This window comes from Hemiscyllium ocellatum, chromosome 2, assembly GCF_020745735.1.
Source record: "Hemiscyllium ocellatum isolate sHemOce1 chromosome 2, sHemOce1.pat.X.cur, whole genome shotgun sequence".
NCBI classification, from domain to species: Eukaryota; Metazoa; Chordata; class Chondrichthyes; order Orectolobiformes; family Hemiscylliidae; genus Hemiscyllium; species Hemiscyllium ocellatum.
In genome coordinates, this window is record NC_083402.1 from 89,462,530 (window position 1) to 89,484,689 (window position 22,160).

Consider the following 22,160-nt stretch of genomic DNA (forward strand, 5'->3'; position numbering starts at 1 on the left):
CCCATTAACAGTACATTCAACTAAGTAACTCAGCAAAGACCAGGCACCGAGTCTGAAAAGTTGTCACAGGGCAGTTGCATTGAGCTTTGAATTGATTTCAGTCTGAACCTGTTCGGTTTCAAATCTATTTAGGCTTTCAAACTAGCCCTATACTTCAGGAAAGCTAAACTACATTATTGATCACTAAGTTCCATTGAAACAATTGCAGTTTTCTTTTAAAACTGTGAGGGAATGAGATGTAAATTAAAATCTGGACTTCAGTATTTACAATATAAACATATTTAAAATAAAGTACAATTCTGATGGAGAACAAAACAAAAAAGATGTGTAGAATAAGCGACCTTACCATCCTGGACCACCTCTTCATCTGATTCTCTTTTCTCCTTTGTGTATTCTAAAGTGTAAGACAAACCATTGCATCCTCTGGTTCGAACTCCAATCTTCAATCCAATCTACCACAGAATTATATTTTAGAAAAAAGTGCAGGTTGTTCACTTCCTTAATTACATTTATTGTCCAATAAGAATTTTATCATTAACAAATATGCTGCAAGTTAACTTATACTTTCAATCAATCATTCTCAGGGTCACAGCCACAAGGCATGAAGGAAATTCCTACATTGATTTTTATTTTAAAAACACTAGTTTAACTTTTAAAATGGCACTTTCAGACAGATAAGTTGACTGTTTCTAGAAATTTCTAGCGATTATCCAGGACAAAAACTAACGCATCATTTCTCTCGAATGTTGCGCTTCCATTTGTATAAACCTGTACTAAAACTCACACAAAGAGGAAATGAAATATAAGAGAAATTAACTACAGATAAACACAGTCAGCATGGATAGACAAAAGGGAAATCATTCTTGACATATCTACTTGAATTCTTTGAGGATGTAACTCATACAGTTGATTGGGGGAGCCAGTGGATGTGCTTTATTCACACTTTCAGAAGGCTTTTGACAAAGTTCCACAGAAGAGATTAATGTGTAAAATCGAAGTGCATAGTATTGTGGATAGTCTATTGAAATGAATAGAAAATTCATAAGCAGACAGGAAACAGTCAGAATAAATGGGTCTTTTTTGGAATGACAGGCAGACTAGTGGAGTACTGCAGGGATTAGTACTAGGATTCCAGCTATTCACAATATAACGATTTAAATGGAGGAATTAAATGCAATATCTCAAAACGTGTAGCTAGGTGGAAGGATGATGGTAAAAAGAATGCGGAGATGTTGCAGTGTGATTGGGACAACTTGAGTGAGTGGGCAAATGTGTGGCAGATGCAGTATACAGTGCATAAATAAGAGGTTATCCACTTTGATAGCAAAAACAGGAATGCAGATTATTATTTCAATGGGCTGTAAGTTGAGAGAAGGCAATTTTCACTGAAACATGGGAACCTACAAGTACCAGTTTGGTGAAAGTGCGCAGGTGCAGCAGACAGTAAAAAAGGAAAATTGTATGTTGGCCTTAATAGTGAGAGGATGTGAGTACAAGAACAAGGATGCAAGGCACTGGTGAGGTCACTCTTGGAATATTGTGCAGTTTTAGTCGCCTTATCTGAGGAAAAATGTTCTTGCTATACAGGAAGTGCAATGAAGGTTTACCAAATTGATTTCAGGAGTGGCAGGACTGATGTATGAGGAGAATGTGATTAAGTCAGTTGCAATGGTATTCAGTGTAGTTTAGAAGATTGAGTGGGAAATCTCAGAAACCTATAAAATCCTCACAGGATGAACCAGGTTAGCTGTAGGAAGGATGTTCCCGAACCAAGGTCATAGTTTAAGGTTAAGACATAAACCTTTACAGACTGAGATGAGAAGAAATTTCTTCACTCAGAGAGCGATTAGCCTGAGGAATTCACTGCTAAAGAAACTGTTGAGGCCAAAACATTATGGGTTTTCAAAAAGAATGTAAATATAGCTCTTGTAGCTAAAGGGATCAAGCTATATATGGAAGGGCTGGTTTAGGATATTGAGCTTCATGATCAGCCGTGATCACAATGAGCAGGCTCAAGGGGTCAAATGGCCTACTTCTGTTCCTATCTTCTATGTTTCAAAGAAAAATCACCTCTGTATGACGAGAAGGACTATTAAATAATTCAACTCACTTTCTCACCTTGTTGGTGACAGCTACGGCAACAATGTTATGGTCCAAAGACGTTTACATTACAGGAATGAGTGGGGTAATTTCTTTCACATAAGGCACTTCTAACATTTTTCATTTATTTGAAATCTGAAAGTATTTATTTGTATCCAAAAGATGGCTTTGGTTGTTGGAGGCTAATCAGTTCAGCCACACAACACTGACACAGGATTCATTAGAGTAGGGTCTTAAGCCCAACCAAACTCAGTTCCTTCATTAACAACTTCCCCACCAACCATGAAGCCAGAAATTGGGAATGTTTTGCTCATGATTGCAGTGTTCAGTACCATCCACAACTCCTCAGATAATGAAGCACGATATGCTCACTTGTAGCCAGGCATGGACAACATTCAGGCTTGCATTGACATGTAGCATGAAATGTTACCTGTCATTAAAGTATCAAGTGTAGATCATCTTGAATGAGAAAAAATTGACCCATTGCCCCTTAGAGTCAGAGTTTTACAATATGGAAAGAGGTCCTTTGTCCATTCTTGTCTGTGCCAGTCATCAAGTACCTATCTACTCTCGTCTAATTTTCCAGCATTTGACCTTTAGCCTTCTTTACAATGGTGTTTCAATAGTTTATCGAAGTACTTAAAAATCTTTATCCCCTGTTCAGGCCGTGAGCGCCAAATAACCTTTAACCTCTGGGGGAAAAAAAAGTTTTCCTCAAATCCTCTCCTAAACCTCCTTACCTTAAATCTACAGTCATCTCCATAGTAGGAATAAGTTTCTTCCCATCTACCCTGTGCCCCTCATGATTTTGCATACTTTAGTTAGGTGCCCTCTTAGCCTTCTTTGTTCAGTAACTACAGCCTATATGGTGTCTCTTCATAGCTAAATCACCCTGGCAATGGCAATATTCTGGCAAATCTGCTCCACACCCTCTCTAATGCAACCACATTCCTCCTCTCGCAATGCAACCAGAATTGCACACAGTACTCCTGCTCTGGCTGAACTAACATTTTACATAGCTCCATCATAATGTCACTGCTCTTGTAACTTTCACAATTTTGTAACCTTGACTAATAAAGACAAGTATCCCAAATACTTTCTGAGCTATCTTATCCACTAGACCTGTTGCCTTCACTGCCTACAGGCATGCTCATCAAAGTCACTTTGATCCTCTTACTCATTGCGTATTCCTTTAGATTTCTAAAATTCCCTTAGGCTGCTAAACTTTCAGGATTAAATTCCTTTTGTGACTGTTGTGTCCATCTGGTCAGCCTGTTTAAATCATCGTATAATCAGTTTACAACATCCCCAACTTCTCTGTCATCTGAATGATGATCAAAAACTGATCAAAATTTCTGCATTCATGTCTAGATCATTAATACAAACTACAAACAAAAAGTGACCCAGAACAAAACTCTGGTACACCGCTGAACACAGGTTACCAGTCACAAAGAAACATGACCAACGTTCACTCTCTGGTTCCTGCCAATAAGCTCATTTTGGATCCAATGTGCCAAATAGCCCTGGATCCAATCAGCTCTTACCATTGTGACCCATCTGTCATGTTAGACTAAATCAACTGTAATACCCTCAACTACACACCTAATCACCTGCTCAAAAGCTTCCATCAAACTTGTTCTAGACTTTCAACAGCATTACCATTGATACAGTACTTTTATTCATTTATTCAACAGATGATGCAAAAGGAAAGTTAAATTATTTTGCATGGTATAAGTAGCATCACACGTACAACTTCTGCTGCAAAGTAAAGCATTTTTTAAACAAAAAATGCATGTACATCAATTCTTGTCTTTTCCTCATAATGGACAGACATGCAAGTGTGATAGACAGCTAAAAATACTTACATATTCAGGTTTTTCCTGAAGCAGCTGTTTAATTTTATTAACAGCTAAAGGAGTCTAGATAGGAAAAAAAAATTAGTTTAAATGTTTAACAATGATTTCAAAATTGTAACATTACACCCACATAATATAAAAACTTATCACTACATATCTATGAAATGATAACAGAACTTTTTAATATACAAAATGTTTATAAAATTTGGGAAATCATATTTCTCATGCACATTCTGGTGAAATCAGTTGGAGACCAGGCTACTTTTTAAAACAGACCCCACCTAATTCTCATAATTGAATTTCTTCATTTCCTTCCACCACCAGAGCCTACGTAAAGCTGCATTTGTTATCATAGTTTTAGAACAATTTTGATCAATGGACACAAACAAATATTCACTTTAAAAAGAGAAGGAAAGTCTATAACAAGTTTAATTGAAATATTTGAGTAGGTGACTCTGTGTGTATTTGAGAGTACCATAGTTGATCTAACCTCACATGGACTATGACAGACAAGCCAAGGTAGTAAGAGCTTATTGGATCCAGAGATTTTTGGCACATTGGACCCAAAATTATCTCACTGGCAGGAAGCAGAGGGTGAACATTATTACGTTGGGTATTTGACATGAGGCCACTGTTGGAATATTGCGTGCAATTCTGGTCTCCTTCCTACTGGAAAGATGTTGTGAAACTTGAAAGGGTTCAGAAAAGATTTACAAGGATGTTGCCAGGGTTGGAGGATTTGAGCTATAGGAGAGGCTGAACAGACTGGGGATATTTTCCCTGGAGTGTTGGAGGCTGAGGGGTGACCTTATAGAGGTTTACAAAATTATGAGGGACATGGATAGGGTAAATAGGCAAAGTCTTTTCCCTGGGGTCGGGGAGTCCAGACCTAGAGGCCATAGGTTTAAAGTGAGAGGGAAAAGTCTCCCTGCAGCCTGAAACATTCTTCCACTGTCTACCACTCCAACAACTTAACTTTACTATTCCCTAAAGCTTTCTATAGATATGTGAAGAATAAAAGGATAACTAGGATAGGAATAGGGCCTGTCAAAGACAGAACCAGGAAGTTGTGCGTGGACCCTGTGGAGATCTGAGAGGTGCTAAACCAAGATTTCTCATCTGTTTTCACTCCCGAAAAAGAAAATATTGTGGAGGAGTAGACTTAGATACAGGTATTAGATTTAGAGTCATAGAGATGCATGGAAACAGACCCTTCCGTCCATCCCGTCCATTTTGACCAGATATCCCAACACAATCTAGACCCACCTGCCAGCACCTGGCCCATATCCCTCCAAACCCTTCCTATTCATATACCCATCCAGATGCCTTTTAAATGTTGCAATTGTACCAGCCTCTACCACTTCCTCTGGCAGCTCATTCCATACACGTACCACCCTCTATGTGAAAAAGTTGCCCCGTAGTCTCTTTTATATCTTTCCCCTCTCACCCTAAACCTATGCCCTCTAGTTCTGGACTCCCCGACCCCAGGGAAAAGGCTTTGTCTCTTTATCCTATCCATGCCCCTCATAATTTTGTAAACCTCTATAAGGTCACCCCTCAGCCTCCGACGCTCCAGGGAAAACAGCCCTAGCTTGTTCAATGCCTCCCTACAGCTCAAATCCTCCAACCCTGGCAACATCCTTGTAAGTCATTTCTGAACCCTTTCAAGTTTCACAACATCTTTCCGATAGGTAAGGAGACCAGAATTGCAAGCAATATTCCAACAGTGGCCTAACCAATGTCCTGTACAGCCGCAACGTGACCCCCCAACTCCTGTACTCAATACTTTGACCAATAAAGGAAAGCATATCAAACGCCGCCTTCACTATCCTATCTACCTACAACTCTACTTTCAAGGAGCTATGAATCTGCACCTCAAATCCTTCCTAACTACTCTGTAACTCTCCATCGCCTCATCTAAACCATTGTGCCTCAACGTTACATAAGCCTCCTCCTTCCGGTTAACAGAGATACAATTTCTTCAGTAAACCACGGTTCCTTTACCTTAACAATTCCTGCCTGCCTGACAGGGACACCAATCAGAGACACACAACATCTGTTCCTTAAACCAACTCCACATTTCGACTGTACCCGTCCTCTGCATTTTGCTGCTGCATTCTATGCCCCTTAGGTCTTGCCTGATCACATCATAACTCCCCTTCTCTTATCTATCATTCTTGACCTGTGGCATGTGCCTATCCCTTTCCATCGCTAAAATAAACGCAACAAAATTATGGTCACTCTTTCCAATCACTATCAGTAAATCAAACACCTGGCCTCGATCATTACCAAATACCAGATGCAGTGTGGACTCCCCTAGTCAGCCCTTTGATGTACTGTGTCAGGAAACCCTCCTGCATACATTGGACAAAAACTGATCCATCCGACATACTAGAATTATAGCATTTCCAGTCAATGCTGGGAAAGTTGAAGTCCTCCATAATGACTACCCTGTTCCTTTCACTCCTGCCCAGAATCAATTTGCCAATCCTTTCCTCCACATTCCTGGAAATTTGCGGAGGCCTATAAAAAAACTCCAGCAGTGTGACCTCTTCTCTCCTGTTTCTAACCTCAGCCCACACTACTTCAGTAGATAAGTCCTCATCAAAAGTTCTTTCAGCCACTATTATACCATCCTTGACTAACAAAGCCACACCTTCCCCTGTTTTTACTACCTTCCCTGACCTTAATGGAAGATCTAAACCCTGGAACCTGCAACATCTGTTCCTTACCTTCCTCTTTCGATGTCTCAGAAATGGCCACAACAAAGTCACCAGGTACCTATCCATGCTGCAAGCTCACCTACCTTATTCCGGATACTCCTGGCGTTGAAGTAGACACACTTCAAACCAGCTTGCTGTCTGCCAGCATATTCCTATGACCATGAAATCCTGTCCATGCCCTCCCTACTCTGTGCATTGGAACTATACCTCAAGTTCCCATCCCCCTGCTAAGCTAGTTTAAATCCACCCGAATAGTACCTACAAATTTGCCACCAAGATATTATACTTCTCCAGTTCAAGTAAGTTCAAGTCTGACCTGATTGTAGAGGTCCTACCTTCCCCAGAATGAGCCCCAATTATCCATAAACCTGAAAGCCTCCCTCCTGCAACATCCCTACTGCCACGTGTTCAGCCTATATCTCTCCCTGTTCTTCGCCTCGTTATCACGTGGCACGGGTAATAAACCAGAGATAACAACTCTGTTTGTGCTCACTCTCCGCTTCCACCCTAGCTCCCTGAAATCCTGCCTTACATCCCTACCCCTCTTTCTACCTATGTCATTGGTACCTATGTGGACCATGACCTCGGGCTGGTCACCCTCTCCTTTCAGGACGCCAAAGACACGATCCATGACATCATGGAGCCTGGCACCTGGGAGGCAACACACCAACCGTAAGTCTTTTTTGTTCCCAACAAACCTTCTATCTGATCCTCTAACTTTTGAATTCCCAATGACTAACACTCTCCTCCTTGCCCCCTTCCCTTTTATGCAGCAGGGACAGATTCTGTGCCAGAGATCTGCACCCCTGTGCATGCCTCTGGTAAGTCAGGCCCCCCCAATAGTATGAAAAACGGTATACCTGTTTTTCAGGGGAATCACAGAGGATCCCTATACTGACAACAAGCAAAACTAATATCATTTACAAAATACTTTGCAAGAACTGTAATAAACACTACATTGGACAAACAGGCAGAAAACTAACCATCAGAATACATTAACATCAACTAGCCACAAAATGACATGACCCACTCTCGCTAGTATTCTTCCATACAGATAAGGAAGGACTCCACTTCGACTGGGACAACACATCCATCCTAGGACAACGCAAACAGAGACTCGCACAAGAACTCCTAGAATCATGGCATTCCAACCAGAACTCTATCAACAAACACATTGATTTGGATCCCATTTACCACTCCCCAAGAAAAAGAACAGGACATTACATCACCACAGGAAATGATGTCACCAACTCTAGGAAACTCAAACATATAAATACAAAGCGGGCTACACCACCAGTGCTTCATTCAGAGGCTTGCTGAAGATGTTACCTAGTTTGGGGATGAAACATCTGGAAACGAACCTGCCAGCTCAGTGAGCAAATCTACTCTGGAACCTCAACAGGAGCTACAAATTTTCTCAACTCGGTTAAAAAGGAAGTTAGGATCCAACAAGCCAGGTTTCATTCTGGTATCTGATTTGTCCAATATTAACATAAACTAAAATCATAAGGTAAATCAAATTTTGCAATCTAACTTTATAATTTAATTCAGACATTATACTGCTAAATAGCTCTGTCATTTTGAAAGCCATTATGTCAATGTTAAGGTTTGGAGTTCAAAACTGAATGTTGTATTCGCAATAGGGCTTGCCACAGATCTATGCAACTGAAATATTATTTTGTAACTTTGACAGCAGAGAATTGGAAGAACAATGATCAGTTCTTTATACTAGTTTCTGTACCTGTGCATCAGCATTTTGTTGATTGTACACATGAATGCCTAAATAAATTCTTTAGGTCCATATAACAACTCAACTGAGGCTCAGAGGTCTATTGCACAGAAAAGAACCCTTCCACCCATCAAGTTTATGTAAGACAAACCAACCACCTAACATTCTAATCCCGTTTTCCAGCAATCTTAACATCCTGTACTAATGTGCACGGTCAGGAAAGGGAGATTTGTAAAAAAAATTTGGTCTTCTTGGTTCATACTTTGTAAGGTCTTTTCACAGGATAAATTGAAGCCAAAATTAGGGGCCCAGTACAAAAGAAAGGGTGATGTCACAGGAAAGCCATAAGTTAATTAGTTTGTAACAGCTGCTAATTTGATTAATCTATTATTGGTTACTCTGAGATTGAAGGCAAATCGGAAAAATATTTACAGGCACAAACTAAAATACCAGTAGGACTTTTAAAAAGAAAGTAGTAAGTAAATAAAATAGAGTTGAAAGGCCAGGCAATGTATTGTATCTGCGTGATGTGGGAGCTGGTGGACCCCACAGCTATTTACGTTATACATCAATGATCTGGAAGGAAAAGGCAGTGCATTATTGCAAAGTTTGCAGATGACACAAAGATAGGTGGAGGAACAGGTAGTATTGGAGAAGCAGGGAAGCTTCAGAAGACTTGACTGGCTAGGAGAAAGGGCAAAGAAATGGCAGATGGAATATAATATGGGAAAGTGTGAGATTATGCATCTTGGTAGGAAGAGTACAGGCCTAAACTATTTACGAAATGGGGAAAGGTTTCAAATGTCTGAAGCACAAAGGGACTTGGGAGTCCTAGTTTAGGATTCTCTTAAGGTTAACGTGTGGGTTCAATTGGCTGTTAGGAAAGCCAGTGCAATGTTTGCATTCATTTTGAGTGGGCAAGAGAATAAGAGAACAGATATACTCTTGAGGCTGTATAAGAGGGGGGGCTGGTCATACCGCATTTGAAATATTGACAGCAGTTTAAGGAACGATGTTCTGGCATTTGAGGGGCTCCAGAGGGGGTTTACAAGAACGATTTGGGAATGAAGGGCTTGTCATATGAGAAATGATGGAGGACTAGAACTTTAGAAGAATGAGGTGAGGCATCTCATTGAAACTGAAAGGCTTGGAAATGTATTCACGAGTAGGAGACACTAGGACTCAAGGACACAGCCTCAGAGTAAAGGGACAACCTTTCAGAACTGAGATGGAAAGGAATTTCTTCAGCTAGGACGGTAGTAAACCTATGGAATGCATTGCCACAGAGGGCTTGAAGGCCAATCATTAACTTTAAGACGGAAGTAGATACGTTCTTGATTATCAAAGAGATCAAGGGTTATGGAGAGAAGATAGGAGAATGAGGTTCAGAAAGCATCAGCCATGATCAAATGGTGGATAAGACTCAATGGGCTGAATGACCTAATTCTGCTCCCATTTCTTCTAAGCACCCTAATTTTATATTCAACTACCTACAAGATAAAGAATATTATTCTATTAACTTTCTCAACTACTTGCTGTAGCTAGATGCTAATCAATTGTGATTTATGCACAAGGACACCCAGATCTCTTTGCAATACAGAGCACTGCAAACTCTGACCATTTACATAGGTTTCTTCTTTATTTACATCAAAACTTTTCCCATGTTATACCCCAATTGCCAGATCTTTGCCCACTCAATTAACCTATCTAGTTCCCTTTGTAGAATCCACATGTCCTCTTCAAAAGGTACATTCCTACCTAGCTCTGTATCAGCAATAAACATTGCAATGATAACTTTGGTCTTTTCATTTACAGCAATTGTAAAATGTGGTAGCTCCAACACCGATTCACATGGCACAACATTCAGCTCATCTTGCCAACCAGAAAATGACCCATTTAATGTTTATTATTGACCACCCCCCCCGCACCGCAAAGAGTTGGCAGGAAATTGATGAGCAAATTTGCAGAGATGTAAGAATACTAACAAAACAGTAATTATAAAAGATTATTTCAAGTTTATTGACATTAACTGGGACAGATATAGTATTAAGGACTTGGATGGAGTGGATTTCATGTAATATGCATTGGACAACTTTTTACGCCAATATGTAGAGGCCCAACAAGGGATGGAGCTGTTCTGAATCTAATTCTGGACAAGTAGAGAGCATTTTAGTAGTAATGGTCACAACAGGGTGCAATTTAAGCTTATTATGGACAAAGAAATATCACAGGAAAGTTGCAAAAGGTTTTAGATTTGGGGAGACCTCATTTCAGTAATACAAGGTATATTGGGAACCCCTAGTGGAGAAATCTACAAAATCTACAAAAGAGCAGTGGGCAGGCATTCAGAAAGGAAATGGGGAGGGAACAAGCCTTACATGTTCCTCCTAAGATAATAGGAAGGCAATACAAGCAAGAGAACCATGTATATCCAAACGTATTCAGGATATATCAGGAGAAGCTTTTAGCAGGTACAAAGGGAACAAATCAGCAAGGTTATTGGTTGACTACAAAAAGTCAGAAGTCACATGACACCAGGTTATGGTCCAATGGGTTTATTTGAAATCATAAGCTTTCGGAGCACTGCTCCTTTGTCAGGTGAAGTGCAGTGAAGCGCATAGGTGTAAGATATATAGGTAGAAAGATAATGGCATATTCTGTATCTATACACTTCCCTCCACACCACCTGGCGAAGAAGCAGTGCTCCAACAGCTTGTGATTTCAAATACCGCGGGTGCTCCAGGTTCCTCCCACAATCCCAAGATACGCAGGTTAGGTGAATTGGCCACACTAAATTGCCTATTGTGTTATGTGCATTAGTCAGGGGTAAATGTATGGGAATCGGTCTGGGTAGGTTACTTTTCAGCGGGTCGGTGTGGATTTGGACTGAAGGGCCTGTTTCCACACAGTAGGGAATCTAATCTAAAATCTTAAAATCCTGGTGTCATGTGACTTCTGACTGTGTCATTCCCAGTCCAACACTGGCACTTTCACACATGCAAGTGCAGGGTGGAGCTTAAGAAAGCAATTAGGAAAGGGAAGAGGGGATATCAGAAAGCTCTGGCTGGTAAAAGTAGAGAAAATCCCAAGATATTCTCTAAGTATATCAATGGGAAGGGAAATAACCAGGGAACGTGTCGGTCCCATTAGGTACCAAGGGGGCAATCTATGGGTGGAGCTAGAGGACTTTGGTAGAATGCGGAACCAAAACTTTACATCAAGTTTTGCTTAAAAGAATGAGGATGAAACAATGGAACCCAGCAGAGAGACTGCAAGGTTCTTTGGCAAATTGACATAGGAAGCAAAAGGTATCAGAGGTGTTGACAGGCTTAAAGGTGAACTTTATCTCCACTTGGAGATGCAAGGCCTGATCAAAGATAGCCAGCATGGCTTTGTCAGAGGGAGGTCATGCCTAACAAATTTGATTGAGTTTTTTTGAGGTGACCAGATAGTGCACTTGATGTGATTTTTATGGATTTCAGCAAAGCCTTTGACAAGATTGCACGCACAAGAGACTTATGAAGAAGGCAAGTGCACATGGGGCACAGGGTAATTTGATAAAGTGGATTCAAAATTGGTTCACCTGACAGTGTTTTGACAGAAGGCTGCTTTAGTGACTGGAAGCCAGTGTCTAGTTGCATACCAAAGGGGTCTGTGCTGGATCCTCTATTATTTGTCATTTATTAAAGTGACTTAGATGACTGTGTGGGTGTTTGCTGATGACACAAAGATTGGATTGTGTGGTTAACAGTGAGGATGAGCGTCTTGGGTTACAAGATATATATGGAATGGTCAAATGGGCAGATAAGTGGCAGATGAAACTCAATCCTGATAATTGTGAGGTGATAGGTTTTTGGAAGGAGTAATTTGACAAGAAAGTATTCAATGAATGGCATGACACTAGGAAGTTCTGTAGAACAAAGGGACCTTGGCATGTTTGTCCACAGATCTCTGAAGGCAGAAGACACGTTAGTAGGTTGGAGAAAAAGGCATATGGGATATTTGTCTTTATTAATCAAGGCATAGTTTACAAAAGCAGGGAAATAATGATGGAGCTGTATTGAACTTTGGTAAAACTAGAGCACTGTGTACAGTTCTGGTCTCCACATTACAGGAAGGATATGATTGTACTGGAGGGGGTATAGAGAGGTTTCACCAATGTGTTGACTGAGATGGAAAATTTAAGTTATAAAGAGAGGTTGGATAAACTAGAGTTATTTTCATTGGAGCAGAGAAGACTAAGGACTGATCTGATTGAGGTGTACAAGATTATGAGGGGCATGGACAGAGTGGATAAGGAGGAGCTGTTTCCCTTAGATGAAGGGGTCAGTCTCAAAGGAACACAGGTTCAAGGTGAGAGGCAGGAGGATGCTGCAGCAGGTGGGAAGAGAATTTTTTTTAAAAATTTAGTCTGGAATGCACTACTGAGGAGGGTAGTAGAGACATTCTTTACAAAGTACCTGGATGAGCACTTGGCAAGATATAACATTCAAGGCTATGGACTAAGTACTGCTCAGCTTTGATGGGCCGAAGGGCTTATTCCATACTATATAATTGCATGTCTATCCTGTTTTCTATCAGCTTTCCAATCTTTTGTCCATGCCAATATACATCCCTACACAATGAGCTTTTATTGTCCACAATAACCTTTGATGTGGCATCTTATCAAGTGTCTTCTGGAAATCTCCCTGCAGTCTACTCAACTTTGGCATCAACTAAACAGCTGTAGTCTCAGGTTCAACTATTACAACTCAAGAATTCTGCTCCTACTTTTGAAACTTTGTACTTGTGTTTGTGTGCTTGATGCTGAGCTTTATCATTTTTCTTGGTTATTAAGTCACAAAATTGCTTTGTTTCACTGAAGAGAACCCTAATTGGCTTCTTAATTTTGAAGAACAATAAATTTCATTTAAAGTGTGATATAGCTGTAAGTAAAAAGAATTGGAGGTACACTGTGCTGACTGGGTAGTGAAGGGCTTATGCTTGAAACATCGATTCTCCTGCTCCTTGGATGCTGCCGGGCCTGCTGTGCTTTTCCAGCATCCAACTCTAGACTCTGATCTCGAGCATCTGCAGTCCTCACTTTCTCATGGATAGTGACCTTGTCAATTTGCTCACCAGAGTTGATCCTGTGGATTCTGCTAATGCTCCAGTTATCACCTCGCCAAATTTCCCTTCAGATTGTCACTTGATTCAAGAATAAAACTTTGCAATTTACAAGCTCATTATGTAAAATTCCATCAACATTACAGCCGTGACAAAAATCTGGCTGAGGGAGAATGACATTCTCCCACTCAATGACACCAATACCCTTGCCCAGACAGTCCAATGTGGTGAAGTGCATCTTATAACAAAATCTCGGCTTCCTGGTGGTATCATGGTTAGGATTTGGCAATACGCCACAATGGCCTAGATTTGATTCCAGGTCAGGGAAATGTATTTTTGCACAGCAGATATGGGCAGCACAGTGGCTCAGTAGTTAGTACTGCTGCCACACAGTACCAAGGACCTGGGTTCGATTCCAGCCTTAGGTGACTGTGTGGAGTCTGCACATTCTCCCTGTGTCTGCAAGTGTTTCCTCGGGCTGTTCTGGTTTCCTCTCTCAATCTGAAGATGTGCAGATTAGGTGAATTGGCCATATTTGGCCATTGGTCAGGGGTGCGTACATTAGGTGCATTAGTAAGGGGTAAATGTACGGTAGGGGAATAGGTCTGGGTGGGTTACTCTTCAGAGGGTTTGTGTGGACTTGTTGGGCCGAAGGGCCTGTTTCCATACTGTAGGGATTGTATTCTAAGGGTAATTGCTTTTATAACTAATAATGAAACATTAGCACACTGTTGAACATTAAAGTAAACACCTGCAAAGTACCCAGTGACCTTCTGCATTTAGCGTAGATATTAGTTTTGCCCAAAGTAAACATCTAACAGCCTCAGGAGAAAGCGAGGACTGCAGATACTGGAGATCAGAGTCAAAAAGTGTGGCACTGGAAAAGCACAGCAGGTCAGGCAACATCTAAGGGACAGGAGATTTCTTGCAACAAAGAAAAAAAAATCTTGGCATTCCATAAAGACCCTAGAATAGTAAATGGTTTTCACATTAGGGAAACGACCCCAATAGTCCAATCAGATTTGAAATGGCACAGTTAAACCAGATCTGAAGAACGATCACTGAACTTGAAACATTAATTCTGTTTTGTATCCACAGATGCTACTTGACCAGATGAACTTTTTCAGTACCACACTATTTGAATCTAACAGCCTCAGTATGATTGGTCCCCTTATTTCTTTGCAGTTTTTTTTGCTTTCAGCACTTTAATCCTGTTGAAGCCCTCACCTCTCAGTTGAAATGCTGTTGCTCAGCGTGCAACACATCCCTTATCATCTTCCCAGTTTCAACACAGCACTGAGTAGCTAGGTGATTTTAATTTTCAATTCATTCTCTCAATTTCAATTTTCTCTCCTGAAATCCGTGCTCTCCTATCCTTCTTTAGTCTCACCCTCAATATAAAATTACCCATTATTCATATTTATGGTGAACTACTTGACTATCTTGTGGCATTACTCACCTCTATTGATTGTAGATAAGATTATCTCTGATGCTTTTACTGTATAAGTTGTCATCTACAATTTATTTCCCCCTCCAAACCCTACTTCCTTCTCTCTCCCAGATGCAATTTCTATTTCTCAGCTCCTTAGACCACCCCATTTCTGCAGTTACTGATCTTCACAACCAAATTTTCAACCCCACCTTCAATCCTATTAAAATGACTTTTTCAGCATGGCCCTTCTCTCAGTTCTGCTCCTTGAAGTCCATTGGATAAAGACTTCTGTGAATATGCTAAACAACTGGTTTAACCCAGACAAAAAAAAAGAAAGAAATTGCTGCAAAACCTCAGCTGGTCCAGTAGCATTCTGTACAGACAAAATAGCATTAAATGTTTCAAGTCCAGTGATCCCTCTTCAGACTTGGTTTAACTATGCAATATCAGATCTGATTGGACTATTGGGGGCTTCTCCCAAACATGAAAACCATTTACTATTCTAGGATCTTTATGGAATGCCAAGAAAGCCTGTTTTTTTTTATTACAAGAAATCCTTTTAAATTTTCTTTTCCTTTCCACCAAACTTCGATATAAGAATATTGTTTTTAATGTTTGTATTTCTTTGTCATAAAAAGTTAAGGAGAACATATCAGCTACCTCAGTCATATCCCTTGCTTTCCCTACTTCTCAGGACAACACTTCCTCCAAAGCTTCTGCTTGTCCTAGCCATGAACTAGTCTCCTTCTTCTAATTTCTTCCTTCTCTGCCCTCATGATCCTTCCAAGGCATCTTGTCCATAGGACCTATTTCCTATTATCTCAACTTTTTTCTCACAAAACCTGGTGTGTGTTGACGTTGTTAATGGTTCTCTCACCTCTTCTAATGGAGATTTCTGCCCCAGCACAAAACCAAATGAAATTTTTATCCAAGAAGCAAATAACATCGTATGTGACTGTGACAAGAGTAAGCTATTCACCATCCTTCTCAGTCTTTTACAAAGTAAATCACATAATTCTCCTTCTATAGTTGTCCATCATCATCCAGCTAGATGTAGTTGCCTATTCCATTTGTGTCTATCAAATCATAAAAGAAGTATCGCAATTCATAACTTTAGCGGTTAGTAAGATATGGAAGATTCACCAGGGATGTTGGAATAATCCAATTTAGAAGTAGCAATAGCATGAATGAGAATTTTAGCAACAAATAAGCAAAATCAAAATCAGATGATGTCATGGAGGAAAGAGTTGAGGAGGAATGGCTCACCTTTGTAACATTCAGTTAGGATGTCATGACTCGATGAGTCATTTTGGCACTGTTGCAAAGTAGAAACTTGGTTCACTGTCCTCTGGCCGAAGAAATTGCTCCTCATCTCAGTTCAAAAGAGTTGGCCCTTCACCCTAAGGTGTCCCCATGGGCTCTAAATCAATCCTGCTGGTGGCAACAGTTTACCTACCTCCACTCTATCCAGCCTCTCAGTATACTGTAAGTTTCAATCAGATTTTCCCTTCCCCCACCCCCTTATCCTTCTAAGCTCCAAGTGCAGACTCCGCATGCTCAATGGCAAGCAATTCATTGCTGAGGTCTTTCTTGTGAACCGCCTCTGTATTCCATCAAAGGCCAGTACATCATTCCTTAATTACAGTGCCCAAAACTACTTAATATGCTAACTGCAGTCTGGCCAAACAGACAGTGTCTTATACAGCCTCAGCAATACATCCCTGCGCTTGTATTTTGGCCTTCTCGAAACAAAATATTGGAAGAGTTTCTTCCCAAGATCGAACGTAAAGTGATCTGAAAGGTCATAAGTGAAACGTTAATTTCGTTTCCTCACTCCACAGATGCAGCCTGACTTGTCCAGTACTTCCATCACTTTGCATTTTTTTGAAAGTGTGCTTGACAGAAGGGAGGGGTTTGAATAAAGTATGACAACAATATCAACACCATGCAAATCGTGGTGTATGGCGATAGCATTAATTCGGCGGGAGGAGCGGTCTGTTTGCTCAGTTGACTGGTTTGTGAATTAGAGGGATGCCAACAAGCGTGGGTCCAATTCCCACACCGGCTAAGGTGACCATGAAGAAAGCTCCTTTTCCCCTCGCCCATCTCTCTCTAAGAGAGCAGCCCTTTACCAACCATTACGTAAAATAAAAACAAGATTCCCCCTTTTCCAAACATCTGGAGTTCCACGTTGTGACAGGAGACAGACCACCTAAGTACAGCGGCAACACTGCAACTAAACCAACGAAGCTGCTTCCCGCTGACCCCCGGCCGATCCCCCCCGGGGCCGCTGGCTGACCCCGGGCCGATCCCCCCCGGGGCCGCTGGCTGACCCCCGGCCGGTCCCCCCCCGGGGCCGCTGACTGACCCCCGGCCGATCCCCCCCGGGGCCGCTGACTGACCCCCGGCCGGTCCCCCCCGGGGCCGCTGGCTGACCCCCGGCCGATCCCCCCCGGGGCCGCTGACTGACCCCCGGCCGATCCCCCCCGGGGCCGCTGGCTGACCCCCGGCCGATCCCCCCCGGGGCCGCTGGCTGACCCCCGGCCGATCCCCCCCGGGGCCGCTGGCTGACCCCCGGCCGATCCCCCCCGGGGCCGCTGGCTGACCCCCGGCCGATCCCCCCCGGGGCCGCTGGCTGACCCCCGGCCGGTCCCCCCCCACCCGGGGCCGCTGGCTGACCCCCGGCCGGTCCCCCCCGGGGCCGCTGGCTGACCCCCGGCCGGTCCCCCCCCGGGAGCCCCGGTTCTGGAATATTAAAGAGAGTGATATAACTTACCAAAGTGAGCGCTGCTCTTGTGGGAACTAGCCGTCTCCTGGCACCGACAGCTCTAATAGAGGCTCTCAGTATAGAGCCAGACATATTGTAGAGGTCAGGAGAGGGAATGAGAGAGAGAGATAGAGAGAGAGATAGATAGAGAGAGAAAGGGGGAGGAGGAGGAGGGTCAGGGAGGAGTGAAGGAGGGAAAGGGGTGGAGGCTGGAGGACCCCCTCACCTCACAGTAACCGACAATCCGATTGGTAACTTCAATAATAGGTCCCGGTTTCAGCCAATGACGTAGCTGCATGGTAAAACATCTCCACCCCCCTCCGCCCTGTCAAGGTGACAGACCAAAACAAGATGGTAGCGCAGCTACTGGTAAATATTGCCCTTTAGAGAATGTAGTTCAGTGTATTGGTTTTAACATGTTCATTCTAAAAGATGAGAAACTCAATAAACAATCCAGGTCTTTTTCAATGTGTAATTTCAGTTACATCACACTGTAAACTTTTGCTATAAATTCAGTGACTTACGATCTTATACTCCACAACCACCTGATGAAGGAGCAGCGCACTGAAAGCTAGTGCTTCCAAATAAACCCTGTTGATGTTGTGAGATTTTTAACTTTGCACACCCCAGCCATAACAAGCATTTCCAAATCATAATCTTCAAGTAGCTCCCATATTAAATTCATAATTGCCCAGCTCCGAATGATTTTCATCCAAAACCCTGAACGCTGATATTAATTATCAATCTTACAAAATCCCGCATTCCCCCCACCCCCACTGTAGGCATTGTTAATGTGGTGATAATTGTCCAGAGCTGTTTTTATTGCAAACATATAGATTAGATTACTTACAGTGTGGAAACAGGCCCTTCGGCTCTACAAGTCCACACCGACCCGCCGAAGCGCAACCCACCCATACCCCTACATTTACCCCTTACCTAACACTAGGGGTAATTTAGCATGGCCAATTCACCTGACCTGCACACCTTTGGACTGTGGGAGGAAACCGGAGCACCCGGAGGAAACCCACGCAGACACGGGGAGAACGTGAAAACTCCACACAGTCAGTCGCCTGAGTCGGGAATTGAACCCGGGTCTCAGGCGCTGTGAGGCAGCAGTGCTAACCACTGTGCCACCCATAAGTCCTTCGGCCCAACAAGTCCACACCGACCCTCCGAAGAGCAACTCACCCAGACCCATTCCCCTTCATTTACCCCTTACCTAACACTACAGACAATTTAGCATGGCCAATTCACCTGACCCGCACATCTTTGGACTGTGGGAGGAAACCCACGCAGACACGGGGAGAACGTGAAAACTCTACACAGTCAGTCGCCTGAGTCAGGAATTGAACCAGAGTCTCACGCGCTGTGAGGCAGCAGTGCTAACTGCTGTGCCACCGTGCCGCCCATATACTTTATTCATAGAAAGGAATCTTTGGTACCTGTACAGTTAATGGAGCTGTTCATATCTATCCTCTCTTAACTTACAGAGAACAAATTAAGTGTTTGATGCTCACCATTCTTTATATTTGCAGTCAATCTCTTGACATTTAGCTGAGGTGTCAGCAGGGCCCAACTACTGAATATTCTTTGGCAGAAGGACCTTACCTGGTAGTCTTTCCCGATTGCGCTTTGGCGGCAGTTGCCACAAGCTTCAGCACATCCCTCAACACATAATCCTGGACCTTGGACTGTGCCAGTCTGCAACACTTGGTCAGGGTCAACTCCTTCAACTGATGACCAACAGGTTTCCAGCAGACCAAAAAGTATCTTTCACTGAGTTGATGGACTTCCAGGCACAGTTGATGATCATTTCAGTATGCGTCCTGGAGAACAGACCGTGGAGCATGGCATCCCATATCACGGAGCTGCTCAGGTCCAACCTCGAGAAACACCACTGCATCCCTCCCCAGACCTTTTTTGCATAGGCACATTCCAGAAGGAGGTGTGTGACAGTCATGTCCCCTCCACAGCCACTTTGAGGGCAGCATGTGGTGGCACAGAGAATGCGGACATGCATAAAGGACCTCACAGCAGTGTCCTCACCACCAGCCAAGTGACATCCTGGTGCTTGTTAATTTCCAGAGCCATTGGCCTTTCTTGTTTCTCATGTTCCATTTTTTTAAAATTTGCCTTAGTGGTCACAACCACCCACATTTTTAAAAACATTACTGATTTTGCATTAATGAAGTGATTTGTAAACTTTGTTTCTCTACTGGATTTATCAGGGGTTATCACTACATCTAGTACTTTTTATTTTTGTATGCATTCAATGGTAGCTCATTTTTTGATTTAAAAATGCAAATTATACTATTTTCCTGTCATTGGACAAATAAGGTCAGAATAAATGCTGACATTTATTTTACTGGTTCTCATCTATTCTCTATGCTTTTCTCACTAGAACTTAATTTCACTCAGGAAATATGTTTTTTTATGTATGTAATTTAGAAGAGAAAGATCTGCATTACGTAGAACACTTTGTTATCTCAAGATGTCCCAATATGGCTGAGAGCCAAAGGAATAGGAACAGCACCACTTGGAAGTTCCCCTTGAAGCCACTCAGCAGCTTAAATTGGAAATATATAACCATTCCTTCAGTGTTACTGAAGAGACAATTTGCTGAGTGGCTCAGTGGTTAGGTCTGCTGCCTTAGAAAAGTTGTCACTATTGTATCTTACAGAGTCTTTCAGCGGTGGTCTGTTATTTTGTTCTTTTTAGTTGCTCATAGCAGCTTTCATAACTTGAACATTCCCATCTCTCTCTGCCATTAGTTATATTTTTAATAGCTCCACAACATTTGGGGCGGTGTTGGTGTATAGTGTTAATGTCACTAGGCTAGTAACTCAGAATGTTCCATGGGCATAGGTTCAAATCCCATTATGGTGAAATTTGAATTTAAACTTTAAAACATAAAAGTATGTCTAATGGTAGCCATGTAATTATTGTAAAAAATCATTTGGTTCAACTTAGGGAAAGGAATTTGTCATTTTTACCTGGTCTAATGACCATGTGACTCCAGACCAGTTCAAGGCCAATAACAGATGAGCAACAAACAACTCTCACATCCCATGAATCTCGTCTCATCTCCATTTCTGATACCATGTTTCAGGTTTTCAAGGCAACGCTGTACTGTGAGTTTATTTAAACTATCTTCAAGTTTGTAGCTCTGTTTGACTACCACAATTTAGGAGGCACATTGGTACAGATTGCAGATCAATTCCAAACGTATTCTGTGTAGAAGTTTCCTGCCAGTCTCCTACACATGGGCAACAACTCCTACCCTCAGACATTGGCAGCATATTGGCAGGGAGATTTGTTAGAGCTGCTTCGGAGGATTTAAACTAGTAAGGTAGTTTAGGGGGCTGGGACCCAAGGAGATAGTGAGAAATCAGTCTGAGACTGGTACAGTTGGGAACAGGAACAAGACAAATAGTTAGGGCAGGGCAGGCAGGAACAAAGCAAAGAATGAGGTAGAACTGATAGATTAAACTGCATTTATTTCAGTGCAACAGGCCTGACAGGGAAGACAGATGAACTCAGGGCATGGTTAGGAACATAGGACTGGGATATCATAGCAATTACAACGACATGGCTCAAGGATGGACAGAACGGGTAGCTTAATGTTCCAGGATACAAATGGTATAGGAAGGATAGAAAGAGGGGTAAGAGAGGGCAGGGAGTGGTGTTTTTGATAAGGGATAACATTATAGCTGTACTTAGGGAGGATAGTCCTGGGAATACATCCAGGAAAGTTATTTGGGTGGAACTGAGACATAAGAAAGGGATGATCACCATATTGGGATTGTACTATCGATCCCCCACTAGTCAGTGGGAAATTGAGAAACAAGTTTGTAAGGAGATCTCCGTTATCTGTAAGAGTAATAGGGTGGTTATGGTAGGGGATTTTAACTTTCCAAATATTGACTGGGACTGCCATGATGTTAAGGGCTGAGATGGAAATGAATTTGTTAAGTGTATACAAGAAAAGTTTCTGATTCAGTATGTGGTGCAAAACGTGACCTACTCTTGGGAAATAAGGCAGGGCAGGTGACTGAGGTGTCAGTGGGGGAGCACTTTGGGACCAGTGACCATAATTCTATTAGATTTAAAATAGTAATGTAGAAAGATAGACCGGATATAAAAGTTAAAGTTCTAAGTTTGAGGAAGGCCAATTTTGATGGTATTAGGCAAGAACATTCAAAAGTTAATGGGGGCAGATGGTCGCAGGTAAAGGGACGGCTGTAAAATGGACGGCTTAGGAAATGTGATAGCGAGAGTTCAGAGACAGCATGTTCCTGTTCGGGTAAAAGGCAAGGCTGGTAGATGTAGGGAATGCTGGATGATGAGAGAAATTGAGGTTTTGGTCAAGAAAAAGAAAGAAGGATATGTCAGGTATAGACAGCAAAGAGCAAGCGAATCATTAGAAGAATATAAAGGCAGAAGGAGT

The 22,160-nt window shown here is 42.2% G+C and overlaps 1 protein-coding gene across 2 annotated transcripts in view; it reads right to left on the reverse strand.

The window, feature by feature from the left end:
• The window catches only part of isca1 (iron-sulfur cluster assembly 1), a 41,414-nt gene extending 23,506 nt beyond the window's left edge, over positions 1 to 17,908 (reverse strand). For both annotated transcript variants that reach the window (XM_060845236.1, XM_060845241.1), the window contains exons 1-3: positions 17,723 to 17,908; positions 3,966 to 4,019; positions 347 to 452 (exon numbers count right to left, since the gene is read on the reverse strand). In XM_060845236.1, the coding sequence (XP_060701219.1) occupies positions 347 to 452; positions 3,966 to 4,019; positions 17,723 to 17,806 (244 nt within the window). In that variant the 5' untranslated portion in view covers positions 17,807 to 17,908. The remainder of the gene's footprint in view (positions 1 to 346; positions 453 to 3,965; positions 4,020 to 17,722) is intronic.
• Between the last annotated feature and the right edge of the window lie 4,252 nt (positions 17,909 to 22,160).